The sequence below is a fragment of the Coturnix japonica genome, chromosome 10, assembly GCF_001577835.2.
Source record: "Coturnix japonica isolate 7356 chromosome 10, Coturnix japonica 2.1, whole genome shotgun sequence".
NCBI classification, from domain to species: Eukaryota; Metazoa; Chordata; class Aves; order Galliformes; family Phasianidae; genus Coturnix; species Coturnix japonica.
The window spans coordinates 13,449,464-13,470,646 of NC_029525.1; the positions used below are offsets into that span (position 1 = coordinate 13,449,464).

General features: G+C 42.2%; 1 protein-coding gene across 4 annotated transcripts in view; it reads left to right on the forward strand.

Moving 5' to 3' along the window:
* The window catches only part of MCTP2 (multiple C2 and transmembrane domain containing 2), a 109,788-nt gene that overhangs the window by 13,631 nt on the left and 74,974 nt on the right, over nucleotides 1-21,183 (forward strand). For 3 of the 4 annotated variants that reach the window (XM_015873144.2, XM_015873146.2, XM_015873145.2), the window contains 7 exons: nucleotides 4,990-5,090; nucleotides 5,894-6,412; nucleotides 9,967-10,026; nucleotides 10,565-10,673; nucleotides 18,071-18,213; nucleotides 18,977-19,053; nucleotides 20,294-20,405. In XM_015873144.2, the coding sequence (XP_015728630.1) occupies nucleotides 5,903-6,412; nucleotides 9,967-10,026; nucleotides 10,565-10,673; nucleotides 18,071-18,213; nucleotides 18,977-19,053; nucleotides 20,294-20,405 (1,011 nt within the window). In that variant the 5' untranslated portion in view covers nucleotides 4,990-5,090; nucleotides 5,894-5,902. Of the gene's footprint in view, nucleotides 1-4,986; nucleotides 5,091-5,893; nucleotides 6,413-9,966; nucleotides 10,027-10,564; nucleotides 10,674-18,070; nucleotides 18,214-18,976; nucleotides 19,054-20,293; nucleotides 20,406-21,183 lie in introns of all 4 variants that reach the window. The other variant, XM_032446869.1, reaches the window with a different exon arrangement.

Genomic DNA, 21,183 nt, shown 5'->3' on the forward strand with positions numbered 1-21,183 from the left:
TGAGGGAGGAGGCTGCAGGCCTGAATTCCCTCTGGAGCTGCTGGAACACGTGCTGCCTCTTTTCCATTGTACTGCTCCTCATGTGAGCCATCGTAAACCTTCCATTCTTCTCTTTGATTTAGGCATCACTCTATAAGTACCTACAGACTTCCCACGTCACTCCTTCCCCTTGCCGCTCATCTTACCCTCTTCCCATACTCCTGGATGTGCTCTGCTCCATGTACTGAATTTCCAGGGGTGTGATTGGAATCCATGTGGTGACTTAGAGAATCCAGCGTTAAAGTAGCATCCCACTTGCTGGCCCAATCTTTACCCGTGACACAGTGCCTTTGAAGGGCAGTATCTGTCGTTCTAGGGTTTTGCTTGGGGTATGATTAGATGTGCACAGCCCCTCCTTTGATGGATGGCTGCAAGAGGCAGAGCATCATACCCAGGTGTCCTTGGGGAGGTGTGATGCTCAGTGTGGGATGACAAAGAACATACCTGATTGTAACACCTTCGTGCAGTCCTATGAATTAGAAGGAGGGAGACCTTCTGGCACACGTAGGTACAAGTGACAGTATTTTGAAGGAAGCTGAAAGAGTGGAAGGAAATTGTGAAATATTTTTAGATAAGTGCAGCCAAGCACTTCCTCCTTCATTTCCCCACATACGTACTCATCATTTTTCTTTGGTTTCAGAATAGGCAGAAACAAACCGAAAGCAGTACTTAAGCTGCAGTCAGGCGCAGGGTTTTAACAGCAGCTTTCGCTATCAGGTGCTGTCTTAAGGTACTTGTAGAGCAGCTGGTGGGTCTGTTACTTCTTCTACTGACTGTCTGCACGTTAATGGTCAGATGGAAGCTCTGCAGGCGCGCAGAGCCTGAAAACCCTGTGGGATCTGAGGAGGATAAAGGTACAACAAAGAAACTAGCAGCCATAATTAAAATCTTATTGAAGATTCTTTTATTGTCTGCACTGAACAAGCATATTCTTCTTAAACTTTGCATTTTCCTTAAATGTTATGTCAGTTTAAAGAATTCAGCATCCTGGCATGCTTTGCCAATGAATCTGTCACAGCAGCACAGGAGTGATGTGGATAGACTTGCATTATTTGGAGCCCTGAAAGGGAAACCTGAATCCAAACACAGTGGCATGATTTGGGAGCTGGCCAAGACCTGACCCTGCTTTTGCTGCAAGCTGCCTGTGCAATGGAGATGTTAGCTACACTTCAGCAGTGTGCTCCCTTTGATGCTTGTTAGTACTAAAAATAATTCTGACACTGATTTCCCCAGGGTAATTAGCCCGTGCAGAATCAGACTGAGATTAGACTTCTGGTGCTGTCACAGATTTAAGCTCAGGTATTTACCCTGCGCTGCAGGGCATGCACACAGGAAGAAAGATCTGTCTCACTTGTTGTATATTGCCATGTATGTGTTTGATTCAGTGGCCCTTGCTGGCTTGTGTGATCACCCCCAAGGGGATGGCCTCAAGCCCACCTAGATCAGATTTCTTTTTGGACTTGTTTTTTCTGCAAAAGAAGCCTGATGCTTGAAGGCCTTGATAACCAAAGAGATATCTTGTCCATGGTGAAGTATGCAGTTCTATTTCAATTATTTTAAGTATGGGTGTAACTGGTGCTGAGTTTGGAATGTTCCAGGAGATACCGGTAGCTCTGAACAAAGCTCTGGCTTCACTTGGATGTGCAGATGTTTTGTGGCTTTGTTTAGATGTACTGATAAATATTTTCTTATCTCTATGGCAGCTTATGGTTAAGCATTGCATTTCCAAAGAAGCAACCAAAAGGAGCCACTGCAAAGAAGGAGGAAGCATGGGTTTCTTTTTCTGAAGTGATTCTGCTCTTGGTTGTTAGAACTGACAGAGATTATATAGCGTGGGGATTCCATTAGTTATTATCCAGTGTGAACCTATGGTAAGATGTATGCAACTGAGGAACATCTTCCTAACAGCTTCTAACACATGTTGCTGTTTTCAGCTACTGAGGGTCTAAATGTTGGCTAGCATTTGGTCACAGCTGAAAACACACTGGTGGACCCACTGTGAAGATGAATGGTGTATAGACTGACCCAGTGTTTTCACTTGGACAGGGGAAGTCAGTTCATGGAGGTTGTGTAGTAGTGGTGGTGGCATGTTTGGCTGTACCCAGATCTATCTGCTGGCTTTGAGGGCACATCTTAGTGCTTTGGCAGGGAGTGTTTCAAGGGCGTTTCAATGAGCATTGAGCACTTTGGATGTGCAGAGTGTGGTTACTTAAGGAGAAGAGCAGGAACATATTGTGATTATTGTGATTTCCACTATGTAAATCAGTTTGGTTTTGTTCTGGCTTCCTGACAGGGCTGTAAGCGAAACTGAATTACATGATGATTTCTCTGTGTTTTCAATGACTTTTGAAATCTCTCTTGGAGCTGCCTGTTAGAACATCTAAGCAATGCTTTACCTCTGAATATTCTGACTATTAAGGGAGTAAGTAGCGTGTGCTACAGTGAGAGGGAGCAAAACACGTTTAAGAAAAGGGAAAAGTAAACCAGAGGGCTGTGATCAGAAGGTACTTAAGGGAAGATAAACAGCTAGAATGACTCGTTCCATCAGTCAGATGATGTGCTGTTACCAGTTGTTGTATCATTAGTTTTGTTTTTTTTTTTCCCTAGTCTCTATTGCCCCCAAAAGGGGAGGAGATGAAGCAAAAGAACAAGATGTAATAAAAATGACAGGTGCAATCCGGAGTGGTCTATCTAAAGGAAGGGATTAAAATACATGGATTGCTCTGAGCCTCTGAGATTTAGCAGCACATTACAGAATATGCTGAAGAAGATGGGCTAAAATGATTTATTTTTTTTTTTTTAGTATTATTATATACTACTTCTTGCATAAGAGCAAGGAGCCATTCAATTAAAAACAACCCAGTTAACATTGATAACAGGAAATGTTTCTCCCTGAATGATCATTGTTTGCAGCTTTTTGGTACAATGCGCCGTTGATGCAAGGAAGGAATAGAGGCTGTACTTAGAGCCACTATTTGGCAAAGCACACCTCTCCCCGTGGGTGCTTAGGGGATATTTGGAGATAAGCTTGGCACCGAGCTTCTGAGACAGTGGAAGGAAAAGGAAAAGCTTCTGGCCTGTGGCAGATAAGGAGTACATGAGTGAGCAACATGTTGACACGGGGAATGTGCTTTAAGAAGAAATGGGCAATTTTTCTCTATAAAATGTGTTTTTATTGATGCTGCTCAGTGCGAGAAAGAAAAGTAGAGGGAAATTGATGGAGGAAGAGAGAATGGACTGGATTTATTAGCAGCGCAATCCAATGCACACTAGAAACAACAGTCTTACAAGTCAATGTGTGCTCTTGGGTCTGGGTTACCTCTGTTGTCTCCAGTACCAGCGTTGGGTTGTGTGGTGGTCCCCATCCCTCACTTTGCACCGTTCTCTCTGGGGAACGAATTTCTGCTCACGGGGGTGGTTTTGTGTGTGGTTTTGTTGTTTTTTTTTTCCTCCCCTGCATGAAATAAGGAAGTGAAAGAAGTGCCAGTCTGCATCTGGCAGATGTCAGACTGCATTTGCACTTCAGACTGCATTTGGGCTTTATTTTGTTTGACTAAAACCAGGACACTTGCTGCTGCAAAATAATTTTTGCAGTTGTGCTTTACAGCAGTCGTTTGGATTAAGTTGCTTGTCATGACAGCATTTGTAAAATGAAAGTGCCAGTTGCAGCAGGAGTGTGGGTGTGTGGATTCAGGGGTGGAATATGGCCAAACCTCTTGGCAGTGCAGGGCTGGGCTAAACAGCTTCTCTGGCCTCACTTCAGGCATCCCTGTGCTTTCCTTACACAGCAAATATTGCCAGCACTGCTTGGTGGCAGCTGTTGGAGCATCTTTGCTGCTGTGCTAGGAAAAAAAAACAACAACAACCAAAAGCTTTTTGTGCTTTTTCTCGAATTGTTTTTTTCTTCCACTGTGGTTGTCTGCTGTGGGGAAGAATTTGCACAAGGTGGGTTGAGTGCAAGTGGGTCTCATATACACTGCGTGGTCCCTGTGTGCCAGCCTTGCTGAGGTGACTTCTGTAGCACAGAAAAGACATACCTAGAAGAATGGAGCCACATAAAACTTAGAGGAGCTGCTAAGAAACAAAATCTGTGAGCAAACAGAAAAAAAACCATAGCAGTGGGTCGTCAAATTGAGAAGGGTGGAGAATAACAGGAGAAGAATGGGAAGCAGCAAGAGCCTTGGGAGGTGAGTGTTGCGAGCTGGGTCCTGCCTTTATTTACACTGAATTCACTTTGGCAGGTTCTGTGTGTGTAGACAAACAACGTGGGGAGTGCTGGCGTTAAAGGAGTTGTTTAAATGAGTCCCAGCAGTGGTGTTTCATAATGTTTTGTGCAAACATTTGGCCTAATGATTCCTCGTATGTGATAAAATGCTATGAAGAAGTCCTCTTTCTGCTTTATGAGTATTTTATCTAAAGAGGCAAGAAAGAGAAAGCTGTCAGCCAGGGTGAGCAAATTGAGCCATGTCTCCAGTGAACATGCGTGGGGCTCTGGGTGCTTCAGCATTGGTTTTGCTTCTCAGAGAAGCCATGAGTTAAATATCATTCCAGTTTGTCCATGTGCACTTCGATACTGGGCCTGACTGCAGGAGCTAGAGATGAAAATACTGTGTTAGGTGATGTATGTATATTAGCAAACACCCTTGTATGGAGAAAACCTGATACTGATGAGTTGAATGCATGTAATGCTGTAATAGCGTATTAATTTTTGTATTGATTATAGCTATTCTGTAGCAAGCAGTGTAATGGGAGCATCAGTATAGCTACACAGATGGGAGGCAGGAGGGTTTGTGTGATTCTACAATGGGTTTACATTGCTATTGATGCTGGTATGTGAAGTAAGCTGTATTGCATGTGTCGTCAGAAACTGTAAAAGAGCTAATCTTGAAAGTTTCGTTAGCTGTTTTCTTAATGACTTGGGTGATGATTTGACTTTCTGCTTTTCTGAAGAAGGATGGTTGTTCAGCTGTCAGCCACGAAAGACCCTGTCTGTGAGGATATTCCTGTGCACAGAGGCATCCGTTTGACCCTTGCATTACAATGCAGATTTGGTGAGTGGTTTTGGTTTGAATCTTTCCTTGTCACCCCTCCCCACTGCAGGTAGAGATGAGAGATGAGAGTCCACCAGCAGCTTTTCAAAATCCTTAATTTCTCCTGTTTGTTTCTATCCTCATTTGCTCTCAGCTGCCTTCTTGATGAGGAACATTACTTCCACAGAGGTGACTTCCATTGAGAACATGTTAACAAAAGGGAGTATTTTTAGGTCTTACTCAGACTTTCTGATACTCAGACGTTATATATCAGGACACTCTTCTGCCTCAGTCCCTTAGTTTATGGAGTTGGTTTTTTATGTTGCACTGGTTCACCTGTAAGTCACGTAAGAACCCTCACAGCTTAAGAAATAGCAAAGAATTTGTGCATTGCCTGGAAAAGCATCATCAGAAAGTGCAATGCCAGCTTTTCCACCTTTTGTGTGCTAGCATTATTTTAACTCCCATCAGTACCTTTTGTACAGAAACAATTTGAAATGCGATAAGTCACCGGTTTTTGCCTGTTGGCACTTAGCAGAAGAAATGAAACAGTATCTCCTTGTAGCAGCCATAAAACAGAGGACAGACTTTGCATTTTAGTGTAGGACTTCTGTTTTCCCCCTAAACAATTAAACCTACCTACCAGATTTCATCAGGAAGCACTTACTAATGCTTTCTGTCATGCTTTATTATTTATTTTTTTTTTACTATTTCGAAAAATGACTGAAAGTTTGAAGATGACGCAACGTGAATCATAATCTTCAACTGCTGTTCATTCGCATAATTGACTTGCTTTCTTCCTACGTTCCTTTTAATCACCCCAGGAATCGCTGATGCTGCTTCGTACCAGAGGCACTGCTGAGGTTCCGTGTGCAGCCATGGACTTGGAGAAATCATCTGTCTGGGGATCCCTGAAGCAGAGAACGAGGCCATTCCTGCAAAACCTAAGTGTGAGGAAGACGAAGAAGAGGTCGAGCAAGGTGGTGGTGAGCAAGGTCCGCTCCCTGGACCGGCGCCTTAGTGTGTCAGTGCCTGACATGCTGGAGGTAGAGACTCTCACGGAAGAAGAAACAACATATTCAAGCACTCAGGTGCTGTCCAGTGGCTGCCCCAGTGGTGCCCCCAGGTCCATGTCTATGAAAAGAAGAAACTCATCGATGAGACCGGAGGGAGAGGACTGGCCATGGCTGCAGCCTGCGTGCACGGAGCCGGCTGTGACCCACTTGGATGCACGTATGGCAGACAGCCCTGTGTCTGAGGGGAAGCGACCGTCCGGCGATGACCTCTTGGAGCTGCTGCAGAGAGCCCACCTGAGCACTGAGCTGACAAACGAGATGATGGAGGTAAGGGGCTTGGAATTAGCTAGTCTGAGCTGACAACGTGGGACTTGAGTGAGTTTTAAGGGATGGAGAAGGGCGCCTTGTGCCAGGAATGTGTAAGGAAATAAATAATGAGCATAAACCAACCATGATATTCAGACATCCATTCTGCCAGTCTGGAGCAGCAAGAAAATAACATCTTTTTTCTCACCACCTTTGTGGTCTTTGCTCCATTGTGACAGTGCTGCAGGAACTGGAGGATCCATGTTGAAATTGTTCTGAAACAGTAAATCCTGCCTGACCTGAAGTGGGGAATCTGTTGGTGCATGATAGTTGTTTGAAATGTTTTAGCCAAAATTTGTATAGTTTGTCATGTGGAAATGTGTCTCTTTCAATTGAGTTATTGCTAGAAAGGTTAAATTTTGAGCTACGTGACCTTATCTATCACTGGGATGGCAGTTTTTGTCATCTGAGATGCAAAAGTGAAAGATGTATTTTTGATGTAAAGCTCTCCTTTGAGATTTCACAGGCAAGTTTACCTTTTGAGCTCTGCATTCAAAATTATGGTCAGTGCTACTACAGGGAAAGTGATCTTTGCTGGTAGAAAACTACATGTTTTGCATTTCATAGGTCTGTGCAGTATTGAAGCAAAGCTAGCACCAAGCCTGCTGTGATGCAACATATCCCATGAGTAGCCACCGACTATCGCTTCTAGTTGCTGAATTTCAGACTTGTTGGCTTGTTGTTGTCTGCATTAAAAATAGCTAAAATAGTTTGTAACTTTATTTCTAAGAGTTGGACTCGCTCACCCCTATGGGTCCTTTCTAACTCAGGATATTCTACAGTTTATTGCTGTACCACATCTCACTTAGAAGCATCTCAGGTTAATCAGCATATACAGCTGACTGGAGACTGTGGACACGGTGTCATTTTAGGACTTTGTTTCCAGGTTGTTGATGGTACTGATGGAATAGATTAACTTCAGGTTGATTTTCCCACAGACACAGAGCAGTCTGTCTTATTCCCTGTAGCATTTAAATCATTCCCAATGTATGTGTGTGCGTTTGTGCATATAAGCATTTTAATGTTTAATCTCATACCAAACCATTGCTCTGTGTGAATGCACTACTGTCCTTCCTGTAATCTGCCTCCAGTAGCAACTTTTAAATGCAGAGATTATTTCTAAGTAACAAGTGGCAGAATGAAGCTAGTGAATGTAGAAACAGATAAGGAATATTGAAGTCAATCTTTTTGTGTTTAGCTCTTCTACGTGACTGAACAGGCACTAAATCTGTGCTGTATGTGCCTCAGGTTGAAACAGCATGTTGCATGCCTACTAGTTGAGGTTGCTGTAGAGAGCACAACAATCAACTCATTCTTTTGTGAGCAGCATTTGCTGATTAGCGAGGTGTAAATTAAAAGGAAGGCAGATCCCTGGAACAAAAATAACTAAAAAAAGCAAAGATGTAGGTTGGGCTTTTTTCCCCCTGAGTTGCTTGTCACATGCCACCTACTCATTTGTTGGTTTCCTTTGGTCACCCAATAGCATGAGATACTTCCTGAGCATCACACACGAGCACAGTGTGGGGTTGTGGCTGTCAGTCTTCTAAATGCTAATCATGGAGCTGTCAGTACATGGAGTGTTCCATCTTCAGTAAAGCTTCTCATGCACGTACTACATATTAATTTGCTGAGAGATTTACTTACTTTATCCTCTGTTGCAGCAAGTTAGGCAAATTAGAAGGGTGAAGGAGTTCCTGACCTTGCCTTTAACCCCTACCTCATCTGCTCTTGTTGCAGATGAGGTAACGGCACTTCTAAGGACACTTTCTGCCTGTGGTTGTGCTTCACTGCTGCAGTGCACTAACACCATTTCTTCATCTAACACTTGTTGTGCATCACTAGCAAACCCAAGACCTGTCTGGTTGCTGATGCACTTGATGAACTTGTTCTGAATCATTCTTCCACACCAAACAAGAGATGGTAAAGACTGTGAAGCCAATCAGGAGGAAAGTTTGATTTATTTATATGTATTCATGCACATGCTCTTGTTTTACTTTTGTACACAGATACATTTGAGACTATGACCCACTTTGTGAATGTGGCCTCATTTGCTCATATTTTAGTTCAAAGTTATCTCTGTGGTTAATTAAAATCAAGATTTCAGGGATATGTTTTCAGCTGAACTTTGAACTGTATTCAGTGATGTTATTGCAATCAGCTACTAGAATAATAGCACTTTACACTATATGAAGATAAAATGAAAAATATATTTTCGATTCTGTGTTAATGCAATGCAAAACAAGCTGTGAGGTGAAAGTATTATCAGTGCCAATGATGGTGCCTGTAGGGGATTCCTGCGAAGCCAAAGATTACCGTAGAAGTACTTGGTTTAATGCGCACAAGTGAGATTTTATGCATACTAGTCAGGATATTCCAAGTTAGGGTTCCCCTAGCAGCTGTAACTCAGCTCTGTTGTGCAAGGAAACTCTTCTGCTGCTCTTTATGGTGATAATTTTTCTACTTCTAATGTGTTTTTGCAAGGTGGCCAAGTTATGATTACTATGGGAACCATAATGTTAAATTTCGTCTGTCATGTGAGTAAAATTTTACTTGCAGCACAGAAGTATTGTGCTTCCTGATACGAAATATGTGTATTCGGGGACGGGAGAAGAATAATTACATGGAAGCTTGTATTTATTTTAGCATGTCAGTATATCTTGGTTTTACGTGTGATGCAGGAACTGGTTCTGTTTCTCTTTGTATACTGCTCAACACAATGCTGCTCTCATCAGAGAGATGTGGATGTTACCACACTGCACGCAATAATATTTTCACATGGGGATCAAATTCCACTTTGTGTGCATTTCTGTGAGGTGAGGTGGTTGTTCTTATAGTAAATCCCTGTGTTTGAATGGGCTGTGACTGCCCTGCATTAAACCAAAGAGTTGCTCATGCATGTAGGTCCTTCTCAACATAAGTGATGATGGTAGACTGTCCTGGTAGTCAAAATAGCATCAGTGGTGTCCTTACCATGGAGTGAACCCTTTGTGTGTCCAGGCAGTCTAGACACCATACCACCATAGCTTCAAGTTTTTGCGTGATCCAGTTTTAGGAGGAAATGTTTGACTTCCTCTAATGTGCTCTAATAACAACCATTTGAGCCTTCCAGTTTCTATAGTATGTGGGGGAAGTACGCGTCCAGCATTTTTTTTCCCCCTCTTTCCCTTCGACCATTTACTGCTATTACTATTACTATTTTCATGGTCTTTCCATCCCTTGGAGTTACACACATTGTATACGTGCATAGCTGAGTTACTGAGTATAAGCCAAAAGGCAGTTAATCTTTAGATCACACCGAAGATCACATTAAGTGTGCAATCACTGTAAAACAATTGAAAAGATATCCCATCTCAACTATTTGGGGGCCTGTAAGCAGAAGTATAAATAGGTTTTAACAAATAATGTAAATGGTTATGAGGGTTTTCTTCATTAATATTATGACTTGAGGGGTGCTAGGAGAATTTTCTTGATCCTTACGTTACTGTTGTCTAATTCTTTGTACTTATTTTTTATAGGAATGTGGAAGAATGAGTTTAGATTCATCAGTATCTTCTCAAATGTTTGATGATGGGATGGTAAGTCCTTGAACCTGATCAGACTGTTTGGTGGAAGCAAATATTTGTAGGCTCGGGATGTAACACTGGCGGCAATTCTGAACAGGAATTATTGAATTTTCTATGGCAAAACCTCATAAGTAGCATTGCCCACTGCTGCTTTTCTATCTTCTAGAACTGTATAAAAAAACATTATCTGCTTGGTAGCTTTATGAAGTGTGTACATCCCCACGAGTTCATTACATGATGGTGAATGCACAGTGAAAAAAACAATGCATGAGGTTGCTAGGATTTGGAAATCCTATTCGTGCATTTATGCTGTTTAATGTTACAACCCACTTTAGGGTGTAATCCTCCTTGTGTTACTCTTGGCTTTGTGAGTTTATCTGACAGCGATACTTAGCTATTTACGTAATAAAGTCTCAGAGAAACATCTTTATTCCTCCTTCTGACAAGCAAGGACTTCCAGAGTGAAAGAAGGTTTGTGAGAACCCTTGCTCTGTTCACATGTCTGCCTGGTGGGTTGTGCAGCAGGGATTGATTTCTCTGTTCATTTTAGGGTGCAGAGGAAGGAAGTGATTGTTTGAGCCATCTGCCCAGCCCCTTTGCTTACCTGCTGACCATCCACCTGAAAGAAGGCCGGAACCTGGTTATCAGAGATCGCTGCGGTGAGCTGCACCTTTCAGCTGCTTCCTTTTATGTGTTGCACCACTCTGCTTTCCCTGACTTGAGTTTGGATGCACTTTGCACCATCAGCTTCTTTTCTTATCTCTAATGCAACAAGTCGTTGACTTGCATCCAGATCAGAGCACTCAACACCTGGGTTTGTCCGCCTTATATACACAGGGGAGGGAGCTGCCCTGTGTTTGCTGCTCCTCCTGCCTGACTGTGCAGCTGCAAAACCCCTCCCTTGTACTCAGCATCTATGGTCATTAATCTTGGGAAACTCTACTCTAGCTTAAAGAAATAATAATTTTGGGGTGTTATAAATGAAGTGCCGAGTGCTTTTTGGGTTATCTGTGAAGATTTTAGTGAAAGGGAAACTGTGAGAGTAGGGGGGGTGTAAGCCAAATGTACCCCCCATCTAAGCTATGATTTGAGATGAAGGAATAGGGTTTATTCATACAGGTTTAAAGGAAATAAGCTTAAACCAGCCATAGACTTATGAAGGTTTGCATCTGGGAGAATCTGTATGGGTTAATTCACCTTCATATGGGTGCATGCTTTTAGGATTTCCATCTTCTGTTATCTCAGTTGACTTTTTCCATGTCTTCACCAACCAATAACTCTTGGCCAAGCATGTGCTACATTTGCCTTCTAGTTTCCAGCTTTTGGAAGGAGCAAATGAATACTTAGATTAAGATCATCAGTCAGATGATGCAGACAGAAGCATGTACTTCCTGACAGCATAGTAGTTCATCAGTTTTACTAGCAAGCCATGCAAGCCAGGACACATCCAGCTGTTTCTACAGAAAAGATACAATAAATGAGCAATTCCAGTAGAGGAGGACTTCTATACAAGACAGAACACAGTTTGCTCTTGACTGTGGTTTCCTGCGTAAGAGTGCAAATGCTTTAACTAAGCTTTGTACAACAGTGTACTGACGTAATCAAGGGGAAAAATCAGTTGGGGTCTGGCACTTTCTGTGGCAGATGAACTGTTCATTTAGAATACTGTGAGGTGGTAAATAATTCAGTAAAATTCTTGCTTTTTTATTTCCTTTAAGTGAACATTGGGTTGGGGGGTGGAAATAGTGACTTAGTAATTGTTCTTCAGGCACAGTTGTGTTGGTTGCCTCTTCAGGTAAACATGCTGGTGATGCCTGATGCTCAGCTACAAAGATCTGTGCTGTCCTACCGGTTACTCAGGATTTTTGTGAGATATTTAGGTCTGAGCTCCAGCTGCTGTGGTTTTGCAGTGTGCTTTTATAAATGGGAAGTTGTTGGAGAGATGAGCAAAGCCAACAGGAGGAAACTTCAGAAAACTTGTGGGCTGGGAGAATGCAACTTCCCTTCTCTCTCCCTTGCTGTGAGTCCGGATATGGCCGCTGAGCTGGGGTGTAATGTCCCCCTTCAATATTTGACTGTAGGAACATGCTGCCTGCAGCCAGTGCATCCTTCAATTTGGCTGTGGAGCTGGGGCTGGAGGCCAAATCGTGCTCATTCATGTTTTGGGAACAGGAAACCCCCAGAGGTAACCAAGCAAATCTGTCTGACGCAGCTGTGTTTCAAAACCTCTTCACCACATGTTTTTAATGTGCAGCAGGGTTCTCTGGAACTCTGCAGTGGGTAAATGCTGTGTTGTTGGTCGTGTGTTTTAGCGTGGGCAGTAGGGGTTTGAACATCCTTTGGTCAACACTGTGTGAACATCTGCAGAAATGCTCAGGTAGGTAGCAGGGATGTCAGGCTCCGTGAATAGGAGTTCAGCAGTGCTTACTCACTCACGGTGGTCATACAGTGGTGGTAAGTGATCGGAGATGGAAACGAAAGGACAGAAGGTTGTCATATAAACCACAGAGCCTGAATGAAGAGTGTATTGCCAGCATCTTCGGCTTAGATCTGTTTTGTTAAATTTCCTACGTTTTTGTTTTTAGTCATTGCAATAACAGCAGTTGCTTTGGGGGAGGAAAGACTTGGAGCAGCCTCTCCATGTGTCCCTGCTGCCCTCTGCTGCCTGTTTCCTGCCTTGTCTGCATCCTGTGCCATCCTCAGGGCTCAGGGAAGAAGCGGCGGCTTCATTGTGCGCTTTAATATTGTGTGTATGTATGGATTAATCTAAGGCATTTGGCAGCGAAGATATCAGTCTGCCATTGGAAACAGCTGTTGCTGGATAGTCCTGATTCTTCTTAGCAAATTCATATCTTTCCCTGAGTTGACTTCATTATAAGCTTGCACTGAAGGAAGTAATTGCACTTGGCTGTGTGAAGGTGAGGAATGGTTCTGCTCTAAGACTGGCATGTGGCTTCGCTTTTCCTAAACCTTGCAGATACTCTTCTGAGCTCCCATTCACTGCATACTGCTCTTTTAGGGACATGTTTCTGGTTTATTTGCTTCTTGGGATACAGGCCACCGTGGCCATACATTAGAGACTGCCTATGGAGACAGGGAGGTGTGCTTGGCAAGTGGAAGTCACGTTCCCTATGTATACATTGTGCCTTATGGCAGATGTGTGTGGGTGCTCCCATATTTATGATTGCAGCTAATGAACCAAACACTGTGTATGTGTGTAGGTACCAACCCATTACCAGCATTTTGCTTTTTGTGCACTTTGTATAGGGTTCTTGTTACTAATAACCCGGTGATATCATGGTAATGGTAAGGAGTTTGTGACTTGTGTAGTTTGAATACCATAAATGGTAACAAAGCAGAATGCATTTTATTATTGAAATGTGCCTATCTGGGAAACACTGCTAGTTCCATACAAGTGAAAATTACTGGATATCTTATTTGGCTTTGATAATATTTTAGGAAAGCCAAATGTATCCTAAGCTTCATCCAAAGCGATGTGGCCAGCAGGGCAATGGAGGTGATCCTGCCCCTCTGCTATGAGACCTCATGTGGAGTCTTCAGTACGTGAGAGGCCTGGACCTGTTGGAGTGCATCCAGAGGAGGGCCACAAAAATGACCCAAGGGATGGGACACTTCCCCTATGAGGACAGGCTGAGAGCTGGGGCTGTGCAGCCTGGGGGAGATAAGGCTTTGGGGAGACCTGAGAGAGGCCTCTCGGTACCTAAAGTAGCTCTAAGAAAGAAAAAGGAGAGAAAAGGGGACAGGATGGCACACAATTCCCTCTTTAAGCACCAACACACCTGTGGTACACCTGCACCAGCCATAGCTCTGGGCTGTCTCCTGCCCAGCACTAATGTGGTGGCAGTGCTGGAGGCGAGGATGGCTTTGCGCAAGACTTGGGGGTTTGTCGGCTTGCGCAGAATAAATCCATTGTTTGGTAAGCAAATGCTCAGAGCAATTAGGCTGAATCACTCCCTGCAAACACACTGATTAATTTAAATTCCCTCTGTTTTCAGGGTATCTGCAATTAGATCATTAGCTCTTCAGATTTATTAATTATTCAGATGTATTAGGCAACTTTTCACACTTCTTTATGAAAGGCTTAATCACGTCTAATTTACAAACACTGCGGGTTTGAATGGCTTCAGTACTCATTTGTGATGTTTTCTGGATTCCTCGTGGCTCTCCATACAGCAGCTCATGCTGCAGTGGTTGCTGTTGTGCTGAACCCAGTTTCTGTAGGGATTTTCTTCCTTCAGGTATGGATCTGCATGCATCCTTCTCATCCTTCCTGCTTTCCCCTTTAAGCCTTGATCTCAGCTATTTCACCACAAGGACAGTGGTTTTCCATTTAAAAAGTGTGTTCCATTCTAAAATGTCTTTTACTACTTGTTGTAAATAACTCCAATAATTCTATTTCTAGGAGGATTATAAGGAATCTATTCTTTATGTGCATATAAAATAAATCCTTCATTTCCTTCTGAAGATTCAAATGTAGGATTTTAATCAAACCTTGAAATGGTCTGGGTTGTGTTTCACACCGTTCTTGCTGTGAACTTTTGGGATTCTAATGCAAATAAGTGGTAATTTTTCTATTCATGTAACAAAACTTGTTTCATATGCTGCAATTCCAGTAAGTTTACTCCTGTAAAATGGAGTGTGCTTTGAAATCATATGGGATCTGGAGTTCTTTTTATTTCTAAATATGTATCAAGTGTGTATGCTGTTATGTGGCCGATGTGGCACATCCCTTGCTGGCTGCTAGAGGGCAGCAGTATCCATTTAAAAACTCCATTAACAGTTTCTTGTGCTGCTGTGAACCCTGTCTAGCTGCCGTGTCTCAACCACTTTGGCTGTGTGAGTTTGCTCAGGTTTTAGCTGGGGTTCGCTGTGCCTGGACTTGTGGCTTTATAGCGGTTGTGGGAGGTAAGAGAGGCAAAAGAATGGAGGTGAGCATCACTTTTGGTACGTTCTTGTGCAGAACCAGGTCTAGCTGGTAGAATGATCGTCTGTTTGTTGTATGGAAGTCATCCTTTCTTTTTTTGCTATTAACTGTCTTGGTTGCCTTTGCTGGAAGATCACTTAGATCACTTCTCAGAAGCTTTTTTTTAATGGCCTGTCTTCTTCAGAGTATTCTCAAGCACCTGTTGTGTCTATTAGAAAGCTAAAACAACCTCCTTTGACATCGTTTTCATATCATAAATCGCCATTCACTGATTTGAAAAGCTTCACTGTTTGGCTAGACTGTAGATTGCCCCTAATTAATAACATTGAATAAATGCAAATATCTGTCTGGTCTTGAATCCAGAACGCTTAAAACCTTGAACTCTGCTGCAGTTAACAATAATTGGCAGCCTGTGCTATTCATCCCATCAGGTGTGGCTACCCCACTGGCCCTGCTTCTCATTCCCTGTCTCCTCTTAGACTGTGCTGACCACCTGAAAGCAACCTGGGGTATCTTAAAGACCACCAGAAGTAAGTGCAGTGACCCAGGGAGACACAGCAGCTTTGCTGACACGATGCAAGGGAAACCCTGACAGCCTCAAAAGGAGCCGCTGTGCCTTACCCCCTCCATCCAGCCTTGTAGCCTAACTCCATCAGCCCGAGGAAATGCCACCGAGCCCCAGTTCGTGTCCAGCTGCCACCTCAGAGGCTGAGGTCCGTCTGCCTGCTGGCACAGAGGTGCCATTCTGTCATTTTTAGGATGCTGGAGCCGCTCTCCTGCACCGCTGGCCCCACTCCCCTGCCTGCCTAGTTGAGATGTTACCCCTCTGACAGCCCGACAGCCAAGCGCTGCCGAAACCCACGCCCGCTCACAATTATTTTCCCTAACAATTAACACCGCACTAACTTGACACCTTTCCCTTGTTTGGCTTTTGTTAGCCATCATCCCTTTTTCTATTAATTCCAGGCATTAATATTTTCTTTTGCGCAAGTGCCGCCATTCACCCGTGAAACAGTTTGAACATTATGTAGCTGTCAAGATAGCGAGGGATTACCCAGTGTGCCTTGCCGGAGTAAGTGACACCACTGAGGCCCGGGTTTGAGATGTTTATTTTGAGAGTAAGCTGACAAGCATGAAGGCCTGATCCCAGTGTGGCAATCTTATTTAATTAAAGGCCTCTTTTTTTATTAAAGCTTTCCCCCCGCTGTTTTATATATTTATATATATTTATTTGTATATATTCTTTTCCTCTTACGTGTGTGTTTATAAAAAAGAAAGAGTGCTAAAGCCTAATTCACACAAACAGCACCAGGCAGCCCCTTCCCCCTCTTTTTATTTCCCTTTATTAATGATCTGGAAAGCTTTCAGAGCAATAATGCAATTAGGATGCTTACTTAGATATGGTCCTCTTGCTTCCCATCTTCGGAGAAAGGGCTTGGAGTTTCGTGCTGGCAGATATTGAACTTGTTGGCTGTTTGCTTTCTCTAGCTCCTCATTTTCTATTTTTAGGCTTTGCCCACTCTCATGGGTTTTCTGTGCCAAAACCAGTTGAGTTACAGCCATAGACCTCCTTCAATCCTCTTCATGCTTTAATTTCATCAACCGCTTTCCTTATCTAAGCTGGTTACTATTTTGTGTGCAGGATAGGTTCTGGACATCGTTATTACTGTTACTGTTTTTGAGCGTGCAGTTTCTTCCTACCCATCCTTTCTTTTCCTTTTAAAGCAGAACGGAGTTGGGTTCTTTGGAGCTGGGAGAAACCGACACCCCAGAGCTCAATGATGTCGTTTCTCAGCCTGTAAATCCTTTGAGGGCCACTACCCACATAGCAGGGCTATGTTTTATCTTAGTATTTCCATTCATTGTGTAAAGCGTGCTGTTTTTAAGCCGTTTGCTTTATGTGGAACTTTGCTCATAGTTTTGATAGGGATCCTAGTGGAAGATCTAGTCCTAACCCGCTAAAACCAATGAGAAGTTGACCTCTAACTGTCCTGGCTTTTGGATCAGCCCCTTATTATTATTATCCCTTCTCAGAGGAGAAAGAAGTTTGTATTTGTGTGTGATATTTTTTTTCCAACAAAAACAACAACAAAAAAAAGTTAATTTCAGCAATTACTATTTAAGAAAAGAATCAGTTATGGGTAGGATTTGAAATCCAATCAGTATTTTCCTTCTGTGAATGAAACACCCACTATGTGCAGAATGGGACAGGACTCTGTGATTTATCCCTTTTGAAGGGAAAGCAGGATGAAAACTTTCTATAATTGTTAAAAATAACTCTGTGTATCCCCAGACATTCCATTCTTCTTGGTATTTACTAGTTGTTATCCTGCATGGTTAGAGGTGCTGGTGCAGAAACCATACAGTTTTCCTCTGACAGCTGCAAGTCTGTCTATTGCTGCTGAGTGGCACGAGTCTCATGGTCTGTCTATGGACATCTGCTCCATAAAAATATGGAACATGATTGCCATGGCAGGGTTTGTTGCTTGGATTAAAAAACGTGTTACCTGTGTATTGTTGATTTTCTTTATGGAATCTGCTCTCTTTGTGATTCTATTCCGAGCTGATGAATAACATTAGTATTTTTTCCAGTAGAACTTAAAATTGGGATTTAAGTAAATGGGCAAATGACACCAGTGATGAAATCCTGATGGGTTTTAGCTATTGTTTTACCGGTGTCCTTGGCACTCCTATCTAGAGTTATATTGCCTTTTAGTTTTGGTCTGAATATTTGTTGTCTTAGGATCACATTTTCTCTCTCTTACTGTCTGCGTTCCTAATTGGCCTGTAAAGATTTCTTCATCCTCGTTTGCTTTTTACTTAAAATATTAACAAGATTACTGAAGAATAATTAATACTCCATAAGAATAATAAGGAAGAGATCAAATAAGCTATGAAGATGTTGCTGTCTGCTCTCAGAGAACTTTCTGGCTACATTCAATTGATTTCCTGTGCAAACTAGAAGTTTTTATACAGGTAGTTATGCATACGAATGCATATTAGAAGAAAGACGTTACCATTTATTGTTAGGTATGGTTTTATTAGGTTGTGTTTTAAGACTGTGGGTTTACACAGGGGCAGAGCTTATCTATTTCCTTATAATGATCACAGGTACAAGTGACCCTTATGTGAAGTTCAAACTGAATGGGAAAACTCTATACAAAAGTAAGGTAGTCCAGAAGAACTTAAACCCAGTTTGGGATGAGACTGTCGTGCTGCCCATACAGACCCTTGATCAAAAACTCTGGGTAAAGGTAAGTCTTGGTTTTAAATATTTTGTAAGTGACATAAATAGCATTTTAAGCAGTCGTTTTCTGCTGTACAAACATAGTGATTGTTTTATTCACCGTAGCAGCATGATGTAAAACACGATCCGGTTTAAGGGTTTCAGCCATTTCAAATTAAAATGCACGTATGTCTTTTCCAGATTTCACTTGAATGTTTTGCTTTCATTCACTGCAAATTCAAGTCGAGATGAAATTCCTTGACTGGATATACTTAAGATTACAGAGCTGAATTCTGCTGTGCCTCACCATGCTTGTGCAAACTCGGTGAAATCAGCAGTGGTTTCATACGCTCATTTTAAGAGTGCAATTTGGCTGGATTGAACAGAGTTATTGCCTGGGATGCAACCGTGACAAGTAGCAAAGCTTTTTCTCATTATGAGTACCATTACAGTTACCAGAACTGCAGGCTACCAGTTGTGAGCACTAATTGCTAAAACATCTGTAGCGAGAACTACCTGATGTTGTGTAGCGTTTCATCATAGAGCATAAAGGAACAGGCACAATCTGTAGCAGCACACGTCTTTGTTTACATAATATTAAGACGGTACTTTCAAAACGCAGTTTAAATATTTAGCTAGAAATACAAATTAAAGCAGGGAAATGGAAAATTATCCCTGAATTATGTGTAAGCTTTGATCTGAAAAGCCTTAAAATATCCGTTCTTCTATCAGCTGGATAAAACTGCCTTGTGATGTGAAAATTCTGAATATTCATTTTGTTTTGCTGCCAGGTGTACGATCGAGACCTGACCTCTTCTGACTTCATGGGTTCGGCATTTGTAGCGCTCACTGAACTCGAACTCAATAGGTAACACGTTTATTTAATTAAGGTTGTTACTGCACTTTAATTGAGAGATGTGATAAAATAATGAAGTGCTAGAGCTTGGGATTTATCTGTCCATGGAAACTTTTTTTTCCTGATTGAAGGGTAAGGAATATGTTTTGAAAATGAGAAATTAGCTTCAGATAAATCCCTCATAGGTGTGGTTTTGTCTGGCATCATGTACTGGATTGCAGTTCTACCTGGATGGAGCCCTGTACAGAAGAAGCTGCTATTTTTGTATCTAGAAATCAGAACGAGTTTCTATATGCAAGGATTATTTATTCTAGCTGCGCCAGAATAATTTATGGAGGTGGATTTATGGCAGAAGAAAGGGGGTGGAAAGCTGAGAACCCCCTATAGGCCCCCTGTAGAGCAGGGTGCATTTTTCTGCGGGTTATTTGGCTGGGGAGTGGTTTGCCTTGCTGCTGGCGAGCTCCCCCAATTCCATCCTCCCCCCTGCAGCCACCCAGCCCTGCTGCAGCCGCATCTGGCCCTGATTTAGCGCAGAGGCAAAGCCCTTCGCCTTTTGTCTACTGCAGCTTGGTCTGAATGTGAATGTGAAGCTGGAAGCCAGGAATTCAAGTTTTATTTCTCTCTTTTATACTCACTCACTGTGTGACTTTTTTCTTTTTTTTTTTCTTTTTTTTTTTTTTTTTTTTTTTTTTTTTTGGAGAAAATGAGTTCTCTGTGTGCGGGTGTGTTAAAGCTCCCATGGCTGTTGTTTGTGTGTTTCAAGAAACATTAATGAATTTATCTGTCAGGTAGCGCCACCAAGTAAATGCCAGCATTACTGTTTTCAGAGGGGGAACTGAGTCACAGAGGGAGATTAAATGCACACAGAGGGTAAGGTAGGATACATATCCTGAGTCAGGTCTCAGGCATTAATGTTAGAAAACTCACTTGGTTAAGTTTCTCTGTCGCAGTTCTTCCTTGAGAAATGCTGGCAGCAGTAACTCATTTCAGCTTGTACCCACATCTGAAGAAATGCAGATAAGATAATAGCATTGTGATAGGATGCCCTATTAAAAGGGTTGTGCGTTTTGTTGGGACTATCAGTGAACCCTCCGGACTTCCTTCTTTCATATTTAAACTCAATATTGGGAATTCAGACAAGAGGCTGAAATTTGCACAGCTCTGAGTGACCTTTAGGAATGAACTCGAGTTTAACTGAAGACAACAAATCCACATCTTTTATGTTTCATTTTCTTTTTTCTTTTGCTTGTAGAACTACTGAACAGGTTTTAAAACTGGAAGATCCCAACAGTTTAGAAGATGACATGGGAGTGATTGTATTAAACTTGAGTCTAGCAGTCAAGCAAGGAGACTTCAAGAGAAATGTAAGTGGCTTAGGAAATCAAATTTATAGCTGCAATGTGTTGAGGCGAGGGAGAAAAAAAAAAAGAAAAAAGGACCTGACCTAATCTGATTTACTTTGAAATGCCACCTTTATTTTCATCTTCAGAGAAATCTGTATTGAAATCAATATAGACGATGGCTTTAGGGGGGGAAAAAAAACAGCAACTCTGTATTTAACTGAGTAAAAGATGCTTAGACATCTGTAGCTAAATACTTTTGTCTTGTAGTTATGAAGTGCGCTGTGTCAGTGCTCTCCATGTATCATGTGTGTGTTATCTTCCACTCTTGCAATTGCCATTCCAGAGCACGCTGTTTTCTGATTTCCATCAAAGAGCTTTAGACGTTAACACTGAGAGAAGAACTATTGGTCTCTTAATCTCATGATGGAAAAAAAATAAATACATCTAATAGTAGGGATTTAAAATCAAGACTTAAACTGCACCAGTGTAGCAGGAAAAGCACGTTGGCTGAGAGGAAGAGATTTCTCATTAACACTGATTTTTGCTACTGAGTGTCTTGACTCGAGTTCACTTGAACTTGGCTCCTGATGCAGAAATATGGTGCAGATTTGGTGCTAAAGAGACAGGAAAAAAAAACCAGGCATATACTGCGAACAAAGAGCTCAAAGCTGATGATGGTTTTTAAGTTTCTTGTTGTACATATGTTGGTTTTGTTGTTGTTTTAAACTTTGAAGATTACTACCAGTGTTGGATACAGAGTGCCATACTGGTGAACTCACATTGCTGCTGTCTACAGAGC